At 49.0% G+C, this 18,293-nt stretch overlaps 1 protein-coding gene across 10 annotated transcripts in view; it reads right to left on the minus strand.

The window, feature by feature from the left end:
* COL5A1 (collagen type V alpha 1 chain) overlaps nt 1–18,293 on the minus strand; it is a 144,147-nt gene that overhangs the window by 70,918 nt on the left and 54,936 nt on the right. For all 10 annotated transcript variants that reach the window (XR_015808104.1, XR_015808101.1, XR_015808102.1 and 7 more), the window contains exons 5-11: nt 14,466–14,597; nt 12,233–12,379; nt 11,149–11,397; nt 8,207–8,359; nt 7,855–7,911; nt 3,991–4,032; nt 3,702–3,764 (exon numbers count right to left, since the gene is read on the minus strand). Coding sequence is in view for 4 of the 10 variants with exons in the window: in XM_088177676.1 (XP_088033802.1) it covers nt 3,702–3,764; nt 3,991–4,032; nt 7,855–7,911; nt 8,207–8,359; nt 11,149–11,397; nt 12,233–12,379; nt 14,466–14,597 (843 nt within the window). In the remaining 6 variants the exon portion in view is untranslated. The remainder of the gene's footprint in view (nt 1–3,701; nt 3,765–3,990; nt 4,033–7,854; nt 7,912–8,206; nt 8,360–11,148; nt 11,398–12,232; nt 12,380–14,465; nt 14,598–18,293) is intronic.

Here is an 18,293-nt window from a genome sequence, read left to right on the forward strand (position 1 = left end):
GAAGAACTCCAAAGCCAAGCAAGGATTTTTATTTATATTTATTTAAGGGTGTTGCATTTCTGAGGTGCAAGACTCAGAATTCCTTTGGGATTCAATGACTGGATGGTTTTGGAAAATGAAGATATTTTGTGCTGATCCCTCCAGAGCACCCAGACACCCGAATTTCCAAACAAACCCCGGGGTTGGTGAGGGAGCTGCAGTTTGCTCTGATGCTGCAGCTCATCCCCTTCAAAACAACACATTTTCCCACTTCCTTCCTCCCAGCCTGGAGCCCCCATGGAGCAGCTCTCTGCTCCCTCAGTGCCATATTTTCCTTCTTCCCACTGCTCCAGGAAAGCTGCCTGAGCCATCCCAAAGCATCCTGAGCTCTCTGGAACCTCCCACAGCCAGGCTGCTCCTCAGCTCTGCTGCTGACACAAACTCCTCTGTGAAATCACTGATCAAGCAAGAAGCTCTCCATAAATAAAGCTCTTTGTTTTTTTATACTGAAGAAAGCAGAGCTAAACGAGTGTTGGCCGATATTAACAGAGCTGACTATTGTTGGGCTGTGAATTCCTTGCACCTGCCTGATAGCAGATTAAAAAAAAAAAAAAAAAAAAAATCTCTTTATCAGATGCAAGCAGAGGGAATGTTCCTCACTCTACAGGGGGGAAGGGTCATGTAAATTCATGAGCCACACTCAGGGTTAATAATAAACAAATTAAAAGAGGAGCTGCTCTAATTGAAAAGGAGGGTTTAAATGCAGTTGCAGCTCCTGGCTCTGCGAGTTCATCACTTCTCTGTGCTGTGTTACACTCGGTGCTGGACACGGGCACGATGTGCAGCCTGTGCCAGAATGCAAATTATTCCTCTCACTGGAGAGACAGAGTGGCTGCTGCTGCTGCTTGGCCTTGCAGGGCTGCTCCAGCAAATATCTGCATCTGCCTGGACAAATGACAGCAAGAGAGTCCCCAGGGCCAGCAGCCAGCCTGCCAGGAGTGCAGGAGGACAAGGGAGAGCTGGGCATCACACAGGGCTCAGGATGGACATAAAAGCAAGGAAAAGATGAAAAGCAGCACCCTGGAGATATTCAGAAGGCAAATAAAGATTTTTAAGGCTCACCCTGGACCACTGAGAGATGCAAACCCAGCTCTCTGTGAATTCAGGATTCCACCTCACACCTCCCTGCTCCCTCTTCTTCCACGCCCAACTTCACAATTCCCTCATTCCCTCCCCTTAATAAAAAAACCCACCCTGTGCTGGGGCAGGAGTGCAGTGGCACAAGGGTTAAGCCAGGCCCAGTGGGCTGAGCCTGGATTGACTTTCTGAGCTGATCGATGGAGCACAGGCAGGGCCCCTGGTCCTCAATCATGTCACAGCCACCAGAAATGTTATTACTGCTCCATCAGTAAACACTGCAGCACTGCAAACCAGGGCAGGGACTTCCCAGGAAAAAGGGAAAAGTGGGAGAGCAGCAGCCACAGGGCTCCAGCCAAATCCCCAGGGAGCAACAAAGAACCTGAGCTAAAAGAAACGTTTGGGATAGTGCCATGGGAATGCCCCAGCACCTCAGGAATCTCCTCAAATACACCTCAGACCTCGGGAGACACCTCCCAGTGTGGGCCAGCAGTGATTTGATCTCTCCCAGTGTTGTGTTTTGCAATGTGGGTACATCAGGAGGAAAAGGGGACACAGCAGAGGAACCCCAGCAGATCTCTGGCACCACTGCAGCATTGGAAGCAAGGCCAGGACGAGAGCCTTGGGAGAACAGAAATCCTGTTCTGATCTTCTGGAGTGGAGTGGATTCTGCTTCCTACTCTTTCTGGCTCTTAGGTTGCCCAAAAAAACCAAACAAAAAAAATTAGTACTCAAGGCCACAAAACTGAGCTGCATTTACAACAACAACAACAACAACAACCACCAGCTGTGTAAGGCACATCAGACCCTAATCCAGCCAGACCTTCCCATCTGAACTTGGCCATTGCCTTTTTTCCCACCTTGTCCAAGCCAAAAAAAATCTGCCAGAAGAATGGGAAGCCCTACAAACACACAGAGTCTGTGTCTGGTCACCCCAGCTTATTGCAGGATGCAAACAGGATGTGGCTCCACTTTTGGGATTCCCATTTGATTTGGGACTCAGCTGTTGGATCCATGAAGGAGCAGCAGCCTGCCTTCTCTGCCAGGAAACTGCTCAGCACCTCGGGGGTCAGATCAGGGAGGTGTTTGCTGATAAGAGCTCCTTCCCCTGGGGGTGTTTGCATTTGCTGGGTGGCAGCAGTGACAGCAGTGACAGCAGTGACAGCAGTGACAGCAGTGGGATATTGGGGGTTCTGGAGCATCCCCCAGGATCCGTGGCACTGCTGCTCCCTCCCTGCTGCGCTTTCCAAGGCAAACACAGCTCAGAGCGATCCTGCCTGCACACCCACACCTGCAGGCACATTTTTTGGGTGGAGCAGCAGTGGGATGCACCAGGGCATCAACCAAGCTCCCAACTCTGCTCCCTCTGCTCCCAGTCAGGCTGAAATCCATGGATTTACAGGTGAGGTGAATGCTGCTGTGCCAGCTGCACCCTCCTGCTCTGGCCCTGCCCAGTTCTGGTGCTCCATGCCCCAAAACTCCCTCTGGTCTCAGCCCAAACTGAGCCACCTCAGGCTCTGTGCAAAGCCAGGTTGGGTTTTCCATGAGATGTCGGGGCAGAATTCCTGCTGGGAGCAGTGGGCAGCCTGCTCCTCAGCCCCAGGTCCCTGCTCACCTGGCTGCCCCTGCCAGGGGGGAGGAACAGGCTGGGACAGGGCTGGGCAAAAGGAGCAGCCCCAGGGTCATTTCAGAGACTCAGCTCGGGCAGTGAGGACAGTGGGGTTGAATTTTGGGGTATTTCCAAGGACATGGATGGCTGCTGGAATGCTGCTCCTGCTCCTTCCGACCTGAGGTTTGAGTTCAGCAGCTCCCAAAGCACAGATCACTGCTGCTCCCTGGCAGAACTGCAGTGCTGAGGGCTGGGGTTTGGGGTCACCATCCCCAAAAGCACAAAATATTTGAGGAGCCATCCCAAAGCTGGAGGCTCTGCAGCAGCACTTCACAAAGCAGAGGCTGCCAGGGACAAACCTGATTTACAGCAACACCCAAACCTGAGCTCTGGCACTGCTGAAGAACATAAATCAGTGCCTGGTGCTCACAGCAATAACCTACCCAGGGAAAAGGTGAAGTGCTGCACAAGAGCTCCTGGCCCTCTGGGAGCAGCCTGGGACGTGGAAAAGCCCCAAGGAAAGACCCTGGTGTGAGCCCAGGACTATCCTGAACCAAAGCAAAGCCAAACCCTGTGCCAGGACTCGGGAGCAGCTGGAATGAGGGTGTAAAATCCCAGCTGAACTCTTATTTCCCTGTGCTGATGACTCTTTGTGTTCTCACCCCTCCTGTTTTCCCAGTGCCACACTGGGAGGAGCAGCCAAAGGGCACAGGCAGAGAGCAGGGGCTTTGCCTATTTTTATATTAGGTTTAACATTGGTTTAAACTTGGAAAATGCCTTCATACATTTGAGTAACGAGGCTGTTCCCCAACACTTTGATCCCTGCATGCAAAGCTCTGCCCTGTATCCCATCATGAATTCCTCTGGGGATTGCTCTCACAGGATTTTAAGGCTCCAGGGATACCCCACAACCCCACTCTGCCCACCCAAACCCACCCAAAACTCCAGCCAAGAGGAGAAAACCACAGCCACTCACCCTCTCCCCTGGGTCACCCATTAAGCCCACGGGTCCTGTTGGTCCTGGAGGTCCTGGAAGGCCCTGACAGAGAAAAAAAAAGGGGAAAAAAAAACCCCTAAGCCACAAAAATACGTTATTATTTGTAGCAGATTTCTACAAGCAGCAGGAAAAGATTTCGAGCTCCCTGTTTATTTTTGCACCAGAAAATCCACCCCAAAGCTCTCTCTGTTCACGTGTGTGGCAGATGGGAGCAACAGAGCCTGGGTGCAGCATCCCACACCTGGAGCAGGGGGAAAATTCCACTTACTGCTGGGCCTTCAGGACCGGGGGGGCCTTCCACCAGCATTCCCTGGGCAGGAGGAAGAGAAAAAAAGTGATTAGACACATCCTCAAAGTCATTTGGACCACAGAGAAAAGCTCAGTGTGTGCTCTTAAATATTGCAGCTCTTGCTGCTGCATGGAGACATCCCAGAGCTGGAGGGTTTCCCTTCCCTTCCCTCTGGATGACTTCTCCCAGATCATGGAAAAGCCAAATAATTAAAATCTTTAAAATAATTAAAATCTGTATTTAGAACAGCCCTTACTCCCAGCACAGCATCACCTTCCCCACCACAACTTTCTCCCTTTGCTCAGAGCCAGGCAAAAAGCAAATCCTGGGTTTTTGTCCAGCCTTGATGGTGCTGGAGCTTGAGGAAAAAGCTTTTCCTAGCCCTAAAGAGCTTAACGAGAAGTTAGCAATCAAATTGCAAGGTGGTTTTTATTTAAATGATTTTTTTTTTTTTCCAGCAGACTGCACTCTGTGATTTCCTCTGTGAACGTAGGAAATCGCTGTGTGGGAAAAATTCTGGGATATTGTTACTGCAGCCTCTTCAGTCTAAATATTTTGTCATCACTTTAGATCAGATCTATCATGCACTCAGGAAAATTAAAGTTTGGGAGTTGGTTTTTTTTTTTTTTTTTCCCTCATGAGTATGTAAGAAACCTCCCAATCCACCTGGAAAATGCTTTCCAGAAGGTGTCAGGATAACGATTTGGGAGGAGTTCTGTCACTTTTATCTCTGGAGCAGAGATAAAGCAGCACCCAGGCTGAGTCAGCAATTCCCAGCTCACCTGTGGCAAACAGGGACATTTTTCCTAAGGGATGAAATCCTATAAAAATCTGTGCATGAGCAGTTGGTTCCTGTGGGAGAAGCTGTGCTGCTTTGGGGTCACCCTAAACTGTTCTCAGGCTCTGGTGCCAAAAGCCTCAGCTGACCCCACTCCAACAGAGCTGAACGAATCTGAAATGTCTGCAGGAAAATCCAGGCATTCCTACCCCAAAAACCACACTCCTCCCTAAGCCCAGAGCAGCAAAAAATAACCCAAACCATCCTGCCATGAGCCAGCCCTGCTTCCTGCAGGGTTTCTGCACCAAAAAAAAAAATGCCTGGCCAGCTCTATTTTGTGCCTTTGCTGGTGTCCACACTCATTAATTACCATTAATTTCAAATCCCAGTGAGGATCTGGCTCCACTGCAGTGGATGGGAGAGGGGAATTTGCTGCTGCCAGCACAGAGGAGCCTCTGGAACTCCTGAGCAGGGAGGAAGCCGGGCCAGGGGGCTTCACCCACGGCGGGGTCAGCCGTGGAAATGCTGCACTGGGGGGGGGATTGGGGGACATGGGGACATCTGTCCTCCAGCCTGCAGGGAAATCCCAGAGATCCCAGCACGTGGATACCCTAAAATCCAGCCTTGTTCAGATCCCAGCACGTGGATACCCCAAAATCCAGCCTTGTTCAGATCCCAGCATGTGGACATCCCAAAATCCATCCCAGGACATGGACACCCCAAAATCCAGCCTTGTTTAGGTCTCAGCATATGGACACCCCCAAAATCCATCCTTGTTCAGATCCCAGTATATGGACACCCTAAAATCCATCCCAGCACATGGACACTCTAAAATTCCTCCTTCTTGAGCTTCAGCACATGGACACCCCAAAACCCATCCTTGTTCAGATCCCAGCATATGGACACCCCAAAATCCATCTTTTTTTGGGGGACCAGTGGTGGCACATTCTGGTGTGAGAGGTTCTGAAACAGGAATTAATGGGAGTGCAGAGAGCCCCAGCCCACACAGGAGGTTTTTGGGGTGCTGCTGGGAGCACACACAGCACCAAGGCTCTGCTTCCCAGGACTCTCCTCCCCAGGGGGAAGGGTCAGGGATCATTGGCCCGTGTGGGATGTGAACATCCTGGGCATCTTCCCACATTTATCTGCTGGTTTGTGTCAGCTCTGGCCTTGGGGACATCTGGAGATTCTCCTTGGGAAGAAATCTGTGTTTCATCAATGGGGGCGATGGAAAACCTGGGAGGGTTTTAGGATCAGCATCAGTGGGGTGATCCCATTGAGGGGGGCAAGGCAACCGTGGATTTGGGATCGTCCCAGGAGAAAACAGGGCAAGGATTCTGCTTCTGACACCACCCACAAGTGAAGCCAACGTCCCAAAAACCAGCCCGAAATCCTGTTCCAACTCAGAGGTGCTGAGCAAACCCTCCCTAAAGGTGAGCACCAGGGTCCCCCCAAAAGGACAGAGGGTTCTGAGGGGGTGCCAGCAGCCTGGTGACCCCACAGCTGGGATATTTGGGATATTCGGGATCCCTGCATCCCTCCTCTCCATCCCTCCTGCCCCTGCCCTGCTCTGCTGCCTCCAGCAAGTGTCAGCACAGAGCAAGGATTGAAGGACAGCTGGGTTCGAAAGGGAAGGAGTAAAAACCCTGCAGAATCCAACTTTGTGCTTGGGTTTTATTTCCCTTCTCCTGCAGCTCCCATCAAAAGCTAAAAAAAAATAAAAAAAAATAATAAAAAAAAAAAAATAAAGAGCTAAAGAGCGCAGCAAATCCGAATTTCCGTGCTCAAGAGGAGCTGCACGGAGAGGGACAAGGCAGCATTTGGTCTTGTTTACTTTCTGGCAAAAGCCATCCATGCTCCAGTGTTTTGAAATAGCAAAGGCGGCCAAATTCTTTCTGGATGATTAAACTTAACTATTTTGTTCGCTTTGTAGCTTTTCAGGCTGGGTTTCTGCCATCATCTTCGTGGGGTTTGGCTGCCCCCCTTCCCTTCCCACCCCTGTGATAAGGAAATCGCTGGCTCCTCCTTTTGTTTGCAGAGTGAGAGACCCAGAAAGGAAGAGAGGGAAGGAAAGGTCAGAAATGTTTTTATAAGGGAATTAATTGGAGTTTTGAAGCCCCTGCTACTGCACCCCGGCTTCTGCCTGGCTCCCCTCCCTCCCCACCACCCGCAGAAATTTCAGGTGGAAGAGGAAAAGGAGGAAAAATTAAAAGGGGAATAACGATGGGAAGTGGTGCTGCAGCTCTGGGTGCTGTGCTGGCCGTCTGCCAAGGAAAATGAGGTTAATGGAGCTGTGGGTGTGCAGAGAGCAGGAGCTCAGCCCTTGGGCACAAGGATCCCCCAATTCCGGCCTGGGAGATGCAGGAATGGGGGTACCTGGGCATCCTGGCACACAGAGAGGGGGGAAAAAAATGGGAATTAACCAAGAACATCTCGCTCTGCTCACAGGAACCAGCCCCAGCCATCCCCACCATGAGGATCCTTCCCCAACCCCCAGCTTTTGCAGGATGCAGAGGGCACAGACAGCTTGGAATTGTCCCGTAGAAGGAAAAACAACCCCAAAATCAGGCCAGAAAGAGAAAGGAAGAGGCTTCTACCCCAAGGGACTCCTGGTGGGACTGTGGAGCTGCTGAAGAACAAACCTCTCCAGAGCTGTGGATTTATTTTCTATCCTTTTTATTCCCACAGGGATGAACCCATTGGTGGCCCCATTAAATCCAGCCCCAGTCTGGGAGTTCAGGGCAGGATCCGACCTGGATGTTCCAGGGGCACTCCCAAACTCCTGAGGGATGAGCTCTGCCCCTGCCTAACGCTTCAGCCCCACGTTTTATTTTGTTAAATGAGAGATTTCATGGGAATTCTTGCACTTCCTTCATGATTTAGGTCGCTCCTTGAAGCTTTAAAAATATTCTATAATTACGGTGTTTTAGATTAAATGAAGCAAGGAGTTATTTCACGAGAATTTTCCTCCCAGTTATCCCACTGAGAATAAATTCTCTGCACCTTTTCCCATGGAGAAAAAAAAAAAAAAAAAAAAGAAAACCCCAAACTCGGGTGCTCCTTACCGGCTCAATAATGGCAGGTTCCCCCTTCTGCCCCTTCTCACCCCGGGGGCCACCGATCTGTGGGACACAGGGAAACACAAAGGCAGGCAGTCAGAGAGGACATTGCCATCATCATCATCATCATCATCATCATCACCATCACCACCAATCCCAGCAGAAACTCCAAATCCTGCCACAATCCTGCTGAGGTTCCTGCAGGAAAGACCCCAAGGCAGCTCCTCCTCGTTTAAGCACACATTACAAGTGGGTGAATCTTTTTTTTTTTTTTTTTTGCACTAATTCTGCTCTAAGTCATGCAAGCACCAACGTTTTGAGGCAGAATTCTGGTGGATGGAGCAGAAAAACCTCTCACCCCTTCGTAGATGGTGTCCTGGTTGGCTGGCATGCCAGGGCCGATGTCAGGAGAGGCTGTCCTGTCGTAATAATTGTCATAATAATTCCCATCATATTCCTTTATGGTTTCCTCAGTGAAATCTTTATCCAGGTCATCCCCTCCTTGAGCAGCCTGGAGAGGAAAGAGCAGCAATGGGTCAGGAATTCTCTCCTAGCTGGATAAGATGGAATATTCATGTGTTGTTATATTAAGGGAGGTGATTTTTTTTTGCAAAATGAGGATGATTTATAATAATAACGACAAGGGGAAAAAAACCTGGGGAAAGTTAAATTCTGGAATTTTGAAGTCTCCAGTGACTTCTCCAACAGCAGGAAGACAGATGGGAGAAGCCTCATGTCAAAACTACACCCTGGCCTTCCCTGGATTCCTCTGCTGATCCCCAATAAAACACTGAGAGTAGAAAAGCTGGAGTGAAGAAAACAAAACCCAGCACAAAGGAGGATCCTGCAAACTCCAAATGCCTGAAGAAAGAGGTAATGGAAGTTTCAAGCTCCAAATCCTCCTCATCTCTCACGGCCTCGGTGTTGGAGGCTCTGGATGATCGAGGCCAAGGAGCCCAACATCCATTCCCAGATTTCAGATGCACACCAAGCCCTGCGTGTGTCACTGCCAGCGTCCAATTACAGCAGGAAATGTGGAAAAAAACCCGAGTTCACTTCTCTGGAAACCTCCTGTTTGTTTAGTCTGGGATGCAATCTGCTCATCCCAGGAGCAGGAGCTGTTACAAATGTGCTGCCTCAGCCCCTGAATCCTCCCTGAGCCCTTTCAGATGTCACACACAGCAGCAAGGACATGCAGACAAGGCTCAGAATTTCCCTGCTGCTCTCCCAGCAGCCTGGCAGGCACCCCTCGCTCTGAGCAGCCCTGCAAAGAACAACGTGTGCTGCTGAGATTTATTGGGTTCCTTTCCTCTCCAGGTAATGACCAAAATAGTGCAGAAATTGAATTATTTCCAGTGCTTCCTGGAGAAATGGCTCCTCACTACTACGAATTCAAAGTCATTTCAGTGCCATCAAAACTTGCAGACTTTTTTTTCTGTGCCAGAACTGCTCAGAGCTCATAAACATGAACATCTGGGTCTAAATTCAGGAGGTTTTAAACTAAGATTAAGCCTAGAACTAAAGCAATCACCTTCTCTTACCTCTGCAAACACCAACTGGCCTTGGCAGAAATTATAGTTTGGCAATTATTAAATTAGGAAACTTGGAAAAGTCGGGATTATTTTTCCTTTGGGCTGTTTCAAAGGGGTCTGTGCCTATCACACTCCCCCTTTTATCCTGGCTGAAATATTTCACCTGGTTTTGCACTTTAAAACCTTAAAACCCAAATCTAAAAAAATCCTCATCTGGCTCTAAGGGTTTGGGGATAACATCAAATTGCATGAAATGAATATCAGAAATCTCTGGTTTGACATTTTAATTGAGGTCCTCAGGTCTATTTGCATGGAAAGATGATATTTGGAATAAGTGGGCAGTGCCCTGCCTGAACTTTCCTCCTCTATTTCCTTTCCTTAACAACTCAAGTGGCCCTTGATGCCTCCTCCTTCCTCCTCCACTTTTTTTATTTAAGGCCCCTCTATCCAATCTTTAATTCTTCTCTTTTAGGAAGTCCAAGCTTGGCCAAAGATTTCTGGCTCTTGGTCAGGAAATGGAAAAGTTTCCCATCCATGGGTTCCCTCAGGCTGGAACCTTTTCCTTTTTCTCCCTGTGCATCATTTTGGGCTCTCCAACCTCCCCCATCCCATTTTGGCTGCACTGGATCCTCCCTGCCCTTGGCTCTATCTGCTCAGATCTTTGCTTGGACCCTTCCCCTGACACCTTTTCCCCTGGAATTCCCAACTCCAGGGATCCTGACCAACTTCTGCTGCCTCTCCTGCCAGCCTTGAATTGTGGCAGCTCCACAACAAGGAATTCTCCACTGGAGAAACCACCCCGAAGCTCTTCCTGGGAATTGGGGTGGGATTTGGAAGCAATTATAAAAACATGGAATTTTTTGGGGTTGGAAGGATTTTAAAGCTCAGCCAGTTCCAAAGCCTTGCCCCAGAGCTCAGAGAACAATTTTATCCACGTTATCCCACCACTGATTCCCTTGCTGCTGCTGCTCCTGGATAATGAAGGATTTGCTCATTTAATGTCTTTATTTCCTTGCTCTGTGACTTCCACAGCACCCAGCTCCCCAAAAATTCATCTCAGTCCCACCAACACTCCCCTCTTTGAGCATCAACATGAAAAGCAACAAAGGTTTAAGCACAGTAGAGTCTCGAGTGCAGCATTTCAGCTGGAGGATGTTGAAATGTGGGGAGGTAAAAGTTCAAATATTCCAGCAGAAAAAGCTGTGGGGTCTGGGCTGATCCCAGCTCTGAGCAGATCCATGCACAGAATAAAAGGGGTTCACACCAGGTGGATGCAGCAGTTTTGGAATCAAGGCTTGGTGCCAGTGTTGAAATGTTTAAACAAAAAAAAAAGAACCAAACTGAAAAACATGAAAATGCTTTTCAGTGGAAATGGCAAAATGAAAAATATTGATGTTCTCCAGCAAATCAACATTTTAAGGATTTATATTAATAACTTTGGGATAAAAGGCTTTTACTGAGATTTTAACAGCAACCCTCATTTCTCTTTTTGTCAGACAACCACTTCACCCGAGGAAATGCAGATGTCAATATGAGCAGCTTTTTCCAGGGGAATAATCCTTAACCAAATTCTAAATATCTGCATTCCCCACCCTGAAAAATCTGGAGTGAAAACATTTTACAAGAAACTTCCTCTCCCTGCAGCTGCCTGAACCACTTATGGATTTACCATCTGGCTGCTCCCATCTCCTTTCCTTCCAGGGCTATGAAACAGCAGAATTAATTAAAAAAAAAAAAAAAAAAATTAAAATTAATGAATTCAAATTACATCAGTCTCATTGTAGGTGACGACAGTGCTGGTGGGGAGTTCAGCTTCCACTGCATTTTCAGTGAGGCCACCCTGGGGATCGATCTCCTCGTTGTAGTTGAGATCCTCGTAGGGCATTGGGGTGAAATACTCCTCGTTGATGGTCTCGTAGTTGTATTCATCCACCAGGGGATCATCCACTGCCCCATCCTCCTTGGGCTGATTCCCGGGGTTCCCTCTCTCAGGGGGTGCTGTGGGAGCTGGATAATCCTGTGGGGAATAAAACACCACCATGAGAGAAACAAAAAACCACTCAGCATCAGCCTCCCCTTGGGTAAAGGTTCAGCACCTTCACCCCTGCCAGGACCTGCCCCAATACCTGCCCCAATACCTGTCCCAGGACCTGCCCCAATACCTGCCCCAGGACCTGCCCCAGGATCTGCCCCAGTACCTGCCCCAATACCTGCCCCAGACCTGCCCCAATACCTGCCCCAATACCTGCCCCAGGACCTGCCCCAGGACCTGCCCCAATACCTGCCCCAATACCTGCCCCAGGACCTGCCCCAATATCTGCCCCAGGACCTGCCCCAATACCTGCCCCAATACCTGCCCCAGACCTGCCCCAGGACCTGCCCCAATACCTGCCCCAGGACCTGCCCCAGGACCTGCCCCAATACCTGCCCCAGGACCTGCCCCAATACCTGCCCCAATACCTGCCCCAGACCTGCCCCAGGACCTGCCCCAATACCTGCCCCAGGACCTGCCCCAGGACCTGCCCCAATACCTGCCCCAGGACCTGCCCCAGGACCTGCCCCAATACCTGCCCCAGGACCTGCCCCAATACCTGCCCCAATACCTGCCCCAGTACCTGCCCCAGGACCTGCCCCAGGACCTGCCCCAGGACCTGCCCCAGTACCTGCCCCAATACCTGCCCCAGGACCTGCCCCAATATCTGCCCCAATACCTGCCCCAGGACCTGCCCCAATACCTGCCCCAGGACCTGCCCCAGACCTGCCCCAGACCTGCCCCAGACCTGCCCCAGGACCTGCCCCAGTACCTGCCCCAATACCTGCCCCAATATCTGCCCCAGGACCTGCCCCAGTACCTGCTTGGTTTCGGGTCTCTCTCCAGCAGCCACTGCAGGAGGGCTGGGTTTGGTGGTGGGGGTTTCTGGTTTGGCAGCTTCATCCACGTCCTCGTAGTAGGGGTACTCGTAGTAGTAAGTGTCACCTTCTCCCTCCCCATCTGTGTACTGCAAGGAGAGAAGTGTTGGAACCCTGGAAAAGGAGTTTGGAACTGACCCCCACCCCCAAAAAAAGAGCACTGCTCCTGACCTGAGGCTTTGGAGGAAACTTCCAAAATTGAGTTAAAATCACTGGTGTGCAGTTTGAATAGAAGAGTGTAATGTCACGTGGTGAAGGGTTTGGGATTTGGGGTTCTGGAGTACAGTAATAGGTATGGGACAAAATGGAAGTTTTAAGGTGGAAGTTTCTTTGTTGTCCTTCTTCTTCTCAGGTCTAGGTGGGACTTTTATAATTGGATAGAAAATGCCACACTGCAGGTCATGGGTGTTTGGTCATTGGGTCAAAAGTAAAAATGATTTAGGTGTTAGTTTTAATTGGACAATTAAGCCTTAAAAGACCTTGTAATGAGCAAAATACATCACTACTTCTTCATTTGTAGCTTGTTAGCTAGAAGTGCTGGAGCACTCACTGTAACATAGATAAGAATTAATAAACAACTAAGTCTGAACACGAAATTCTGTCTCTCATGCTTTCAATCCCGACTCTGACTAAAGCAAAAAAAAAGATAAAAAGTAATAGAGAAGCAGGGAATGAGGTGGGAGCACCCAGGGGTGTCCCTGCCAGCTCATTTGGACATCACAGCTTCCCTCTGCAAGTTTAGATGGGATATCTAAAGGACAGATCCAATGGGATATCCCTGGAATATTCCAGGCCTTGGAATGCTCACCCAGAGCTGCTGGGGCTGCCCCATCCCTGGAAGTGTCCAAAGCCAGGCTGGATGTGGAGCAACCTGGGATGGCAGAAGGTGACCCTGCCCATGGCAAAGGGGCTGGCATTTGATTAAGATCCTTCCTTCCAAGCCAGAGACTCTATGATATTTTTTTTTTAACCTCGGATTGCTGAATCCTCCCAGATCTGCCACACCTGAGAGAGAGCAGCAGAAATCCTTCCTGCACCAACAGCATCCCCGTGAGTTCCCATCCACCCCCAGCCTGCAGGCAGGAGGATTTGGAGAAGCAAATCCTTTTCCACAAGGCGTCAGTCACCGTTCAGCAAGAAACCCAAAGAGAGAGGAGCTGCTTGCAGCCAGGCACAGCCCTGCTCCTCCCTGGCAGCGTGGAGGAGTTGTTCCTACATGCCCGGGACAAGCCAGCTCTTGTTGGGCTGCTGGCTCCAAAATAGAGGAGTTTTATTTTGTTGCTGCCACAGATTTCCAAAGTGCTGTTTTATTTGTGTTATTTATTGTTTTTCCAGCAGTGCTGGCGGTGCTTCCCCGGGGCTGTGCCTCGCCGTGAGCATCACAAAGCCCGGCTTAGGTGCTGGATTAATTTAATCCCAAAGATAAACTGGGAGGGCTGATGGCATTACTGGTTCACGGGGATTCCCTGACCCTGCAGGTTTGGGCTCAGCTGAAAGCCCAAGAGAGTGGCTCAGGATGCCAGACAGTGACTGCAGTGAGCTGAGACCTCTTAAAAAAAGGGCAAAATTCGGGTGATGGTCATTAAAAATCAGCCACAGCCAGACATTTCTAATTGGGCAGCAAATATACAAATGCATCCTCCACCAGCCTTTTTTATTGTGTTTCCTTTTTTTAAAGAAAAGGCCTGGGGTGAACCCTTCATACAAAAATTACTGGGCACAGGAGCTTCGAGGGATGACTCGGGAGCATTTCTGCCAAAATGAAATTCAAAACAAATCCAGGGGAAAAGTTCTCCCTCCTTTAACACCTGTTGTTTCACAGAATATTGAGAAAGAACTGTTTGATCCTTTTACAAGTCCAACAGTATAATTTGAAATTTAGGAACAGGAGCTGCTCCGGAGCTGCCAGGGAAGGTCAATAATCCACACTTGGCTCACGTTGTCTCTCCCGTGTTTCTGAGCTCCACGAGGATGATCCTTTCAATCTTTGGAAACGGGAGGAGCTCGGAAAGAAGGGAAACTCCCAAACCCAGAACCTACAAATCCTAAAAACAAGCTTGGATGCTGGAGATGAATCGAGGGGACGCTGAGCGGGAGGAGGGAGCCGCGCGTTTTGCAAAGGTGACACAAACCCAAATTTCGGTGACGATGCCCCAAACACCCTCAGAAACTCACGTATTCATCCTGGTTGGGGTCCTGGGACTGGGGGGAGTCGGGGATGGCCGTGTCACAGTCGGGGCTGTAGTGTTCACAGTAATCCAGGGCTGCCCGCGGGTCTGCCACGATCAGGAGCTGCTGGATGTCACCCTGCGGGGATGGCAGCACACACACACACACACAGGGTCAGGGGTGGCTGGAGACACCAGCCCAAGGCTGGGAGTAAAGGCAGAAACACAAAGAAATCCACAGCAAAACGCACCAGGGCTGCTTTGGTGACGTGGGTGCATCCCCTGAGATGAGCCAGGGGAAAATCTCCACGTCCAGGGAGCAGCTGCCTCATCCCCAGCCCCAAATCCACCTCCCCAAAAGACAAACCAACAGTGCAACAGCACCGACAGCCCCAAGCAAGGCAGGTGCAGGAAAAAGGAGAGAAAAAAAAAGCTTTGTACCCACCCCCCCAAAAAAATCAGCAATAAAACAACTCCTTTTCCACCTGATGCTGTGCAGGGCTGCAGAGTCCCCCTGTCCAGTCCCAAAAGCTGCTTATTGTCCCCAAAACTTCCCTGCTCCTCCCACCCCACCAGCTGCTCTCACATCTCCCCTCCCTTTCCTGCATCTTGCCTCGCCTCGACGTTCCACCAGCAACAGACACAGCGAGAAATGCATCTGATAAACCCAGAAAAGAGCCAAAGGGAAGATTTTTGGACTAAAATCCAGGTGCAGAGGAAGCTCATTAGGCACCAGGGCTGGGTAATGGAGCAGCTGCTCCCTGAAGCCCCAAGGTCAGAGCAGAAATTGCTCTTGAGTTTCCTAAAGAGCCACCACACCACTCGACCACGATGCCAAAATCCAGTTCATTCAGCAGACAGTTACATAAGGCTTTACTACTTGGATACTTTAATTAGAGGAGGGGAAAAAAATAAAAAAATTCTTCTTTAATACCAGACAAACACGGCTAAAGCATCAGGGGGAAAAGCAGGAGCTTTTTTTTGGGCAGTAATGGGAACCAGAAGCTCCAAAGGGAGCCTGGCCAGACTGGCAAACAGCCCTGTGGAAAAGGATATTTTTGAAATTATGGGCCAAATCTGCCTCGGTGTCACTGGATCGTGGATGTGTCCCATTGACTTCCCCCCCCAAAAAAGGGAATTTTGTTCACATTTTGGGCAGAGATCCACAGGGAAAGGATTGCCAGGAGCCCTGGACACATCAGCCCTGGGGGAAGGAGCACCTCAGAGCTCCCTCCTCCATCCCCAGGTTGTCACTTCCCTCCCTGCAGCAGCTCCTGAACATCTGGGCACCTCTCAGAGCTCCCCGAGTCACCCTTCCAGGAGCAGCCATTGAAGCTCATTAGTCATTGTTTCCACTGATTAACCTTTACAAAATTAACAGAAATGTCTGCAAAGTGGGTTTCAATTTTCCGTTTTTAAAACGAGAAACATCTTCCCTTTCCTTTCCTTTCCTTTCCTTTCCTTTCCTTTCCTTTCCTTTCCTTTCCTTTCCTTTCCTTTCCTTTCCTTTCCTTTCCTTTCCTTTCCTTTCCTTTCCTTTCCTTTCCTTTCCTTTCCTTTCCTTTCCTTTCCTTTCCTTTCCCTTTTCTTTTTTTTTTTTTTTTAAAATATAAATCCAGTCCTGCCATTACTATTCCAGCTTTTGCTTTTGCAATGTAACCACCAAAACCGGGCTGAGAATATTGGGAAAATAAAAAAAAAAAAAATCCGAGTTTTTTTTTTGCCTCGTAGAACATTTCCCTTTTCCAAGCAGCTCTGGCCACCACCTGCCCATGGGACCCACGGGGGAATTGGGACATCCCCCATGGTTATGGGGTTATTCAGGCCATCAATTACAACCAGAACTCCAAACGTGTTCCTTTGGAATTCCATCCAGCAGGGAATACCCAACCTGGTCAAAGAAATGCTTGGCTGATTTTTGCAGCTGCTATTTGTGCCCACAGGAGCTCAGCCACCCCTCCCTGACACCTCAGCTAAGCCATCTGTGCCCTTCTCTCCCTCAGGTGCCTAAAGCTCCCCCTTTTCCATGGGAAGTGCCTGGAATTGTTGGGATAAGCTGAGAGAAACCAGCCCCAAAGCAGAGCTGGGACTTGTCTCCGAGAGGCAGGGGAGGCTGAAAAAGCTTTTTCTCCTTGATAAGGATGGATTTACACCTCGTGGAGAGCTGATAGGATCCATCCCATAATGACCAGGGCTGGAACTGCCTTTCCTCAAGGAGCAGATAAAGCAAGGAAAGGCATCTTGGCTAAACACAGTGCCAAAGGTTAAGCAGAGGAGAATTTGCTAAAGCTGGGTTTGTTTTTAGTCTCAGCTTAAGGCTGGGGAGAAAACCTTGATCCCATCCCTGCTTCCCTGCAGGAGCTTGGGCATCCTCAGCCTTGGAGAATACGGGGGGGGTGAAAAAAAAAAAAAATTAAATAAAAATAAATCTGCAAATCCCTGGAGCCAGAGCAGAAAAATGAATCTCAAGACACCAAAGGACAGCGTGGGGCCCGGGGTTTGTTCTTCCTGCTCAGTCTGGGTCAAGGACTTGGGGAAATCAGTGCGGAACTGAATCAATTTGGGCTGTGGAAAAAGCATCAGACGGGTCTGGGAGAGCTCTGCTCCACGGGCTGCTGCTCCCCCTTTTCCTTTTCAAACCCAATCAATCACCCTGCCCAAAGCTCATCCTCGTCTGCTTTCCAGCGTCTAGAATGCAGTTTGCAAAAAAAAAAAACAAACAAAAAAGAAAAAATAACAAAAAACCCCCCCAAAAACAAAAGAAACAACAAAAAACCCCAACAAAAAAAAAAAAACAACAAAAAACTCCAAAAACAAAAAAAAGAACCAAAAAACCCCCAAAACAAGCAAACAAAACCAAAAAAACTAACAAAAAAACCTCCCCAAACCCCCAAAACCAAAAAAAAAACCCCAAAACAAAAAAATCCCCCCCCCCCAAAAAATAAAACAAAACAACAAAAAACCAACCAACCAAACAAAAAAACCAACAAACAAACAAAAAAAAATTAAAAATTTTCGAATTTAGGACGAATGAGAGAGCCCCAGGGAACACCCAAGCCCCAGCACAGAGCCAGGGGAGGGGGAAGAAGAAAAACTCAACCCATTCATCTTTGTTTCATTCCCGTGCTAAAAAAAAAAAGCAGACAGGAGTAAAAACCTTGTTAGCAAGATTCCCAGTCAATTGACCTCATCCCTCAGCAGCAAACAATCAAATGGGCTAATTTAGGTTGCAATAAAAAGCCCCACTATCTGCACCTCACAAAAGCTGCACAAAGCTCTGCTGTGGAGAGCCCCGTTTCTGTGATTTCAAAAAAAAAAAAAAAAAAAAAAAGCTGATTTTAAATGGAACAAACCACGCTGGGAGGTTCGGGAGCTTTTTGTGTCCTCTCGAGTTTGCTGCTGTTAATAAATCAGCCCTGCTCCCATTTCTCTTTGTTTTCGTCACAAATCACCCCAAAATCTCCTTCCCCACTGGATTTTCAAGATCCTGAATCCACAGCTCTGTGTGGGTTTTCCAAGAGAGACGATTGAAAAACGCACCAGTGAGGTGGTTTAAAAAAAAACTGAGCAGCCAAATCAAAGATTTATTTTCAAGTCCTGAGTTATTTCAGTCAGGGAGAAAGACAGAAACGCTCTGGTGTTGCTTTGTAGAAGTTACCAGCAGCATCCTCACAGTGGGTAAAGTTCTTTTTTTTTGGCCTGGCAATGAGTTGGGCACAAGGTCCAAGGAAATTCTCCAGTGACTGGAGCCCTTGGGAGCATCCAGAGGCTGAGCTCAGCTGTGTTTTGCCGGTTTAACCAAAAATATGAAAGCAGAGAATTAAAAAAGTCAAAT

This window comes from Sturnus vulgaris, chromosome 22 (assembly GCF_052056855.1).
Source record: "Sturnus vulgaris isolate bStuVul1 chromosome 22, bStuVul1.hap1, whole genome shotgun sequence".
In the NCBI taxonomy this organism is placed as follows: domain Eukaryota; kingdom Metazoa; phylum Chordata; class Aves; order Passeriformes; family Sturnidae; genus Sturnus; species Sturnus vulgaris.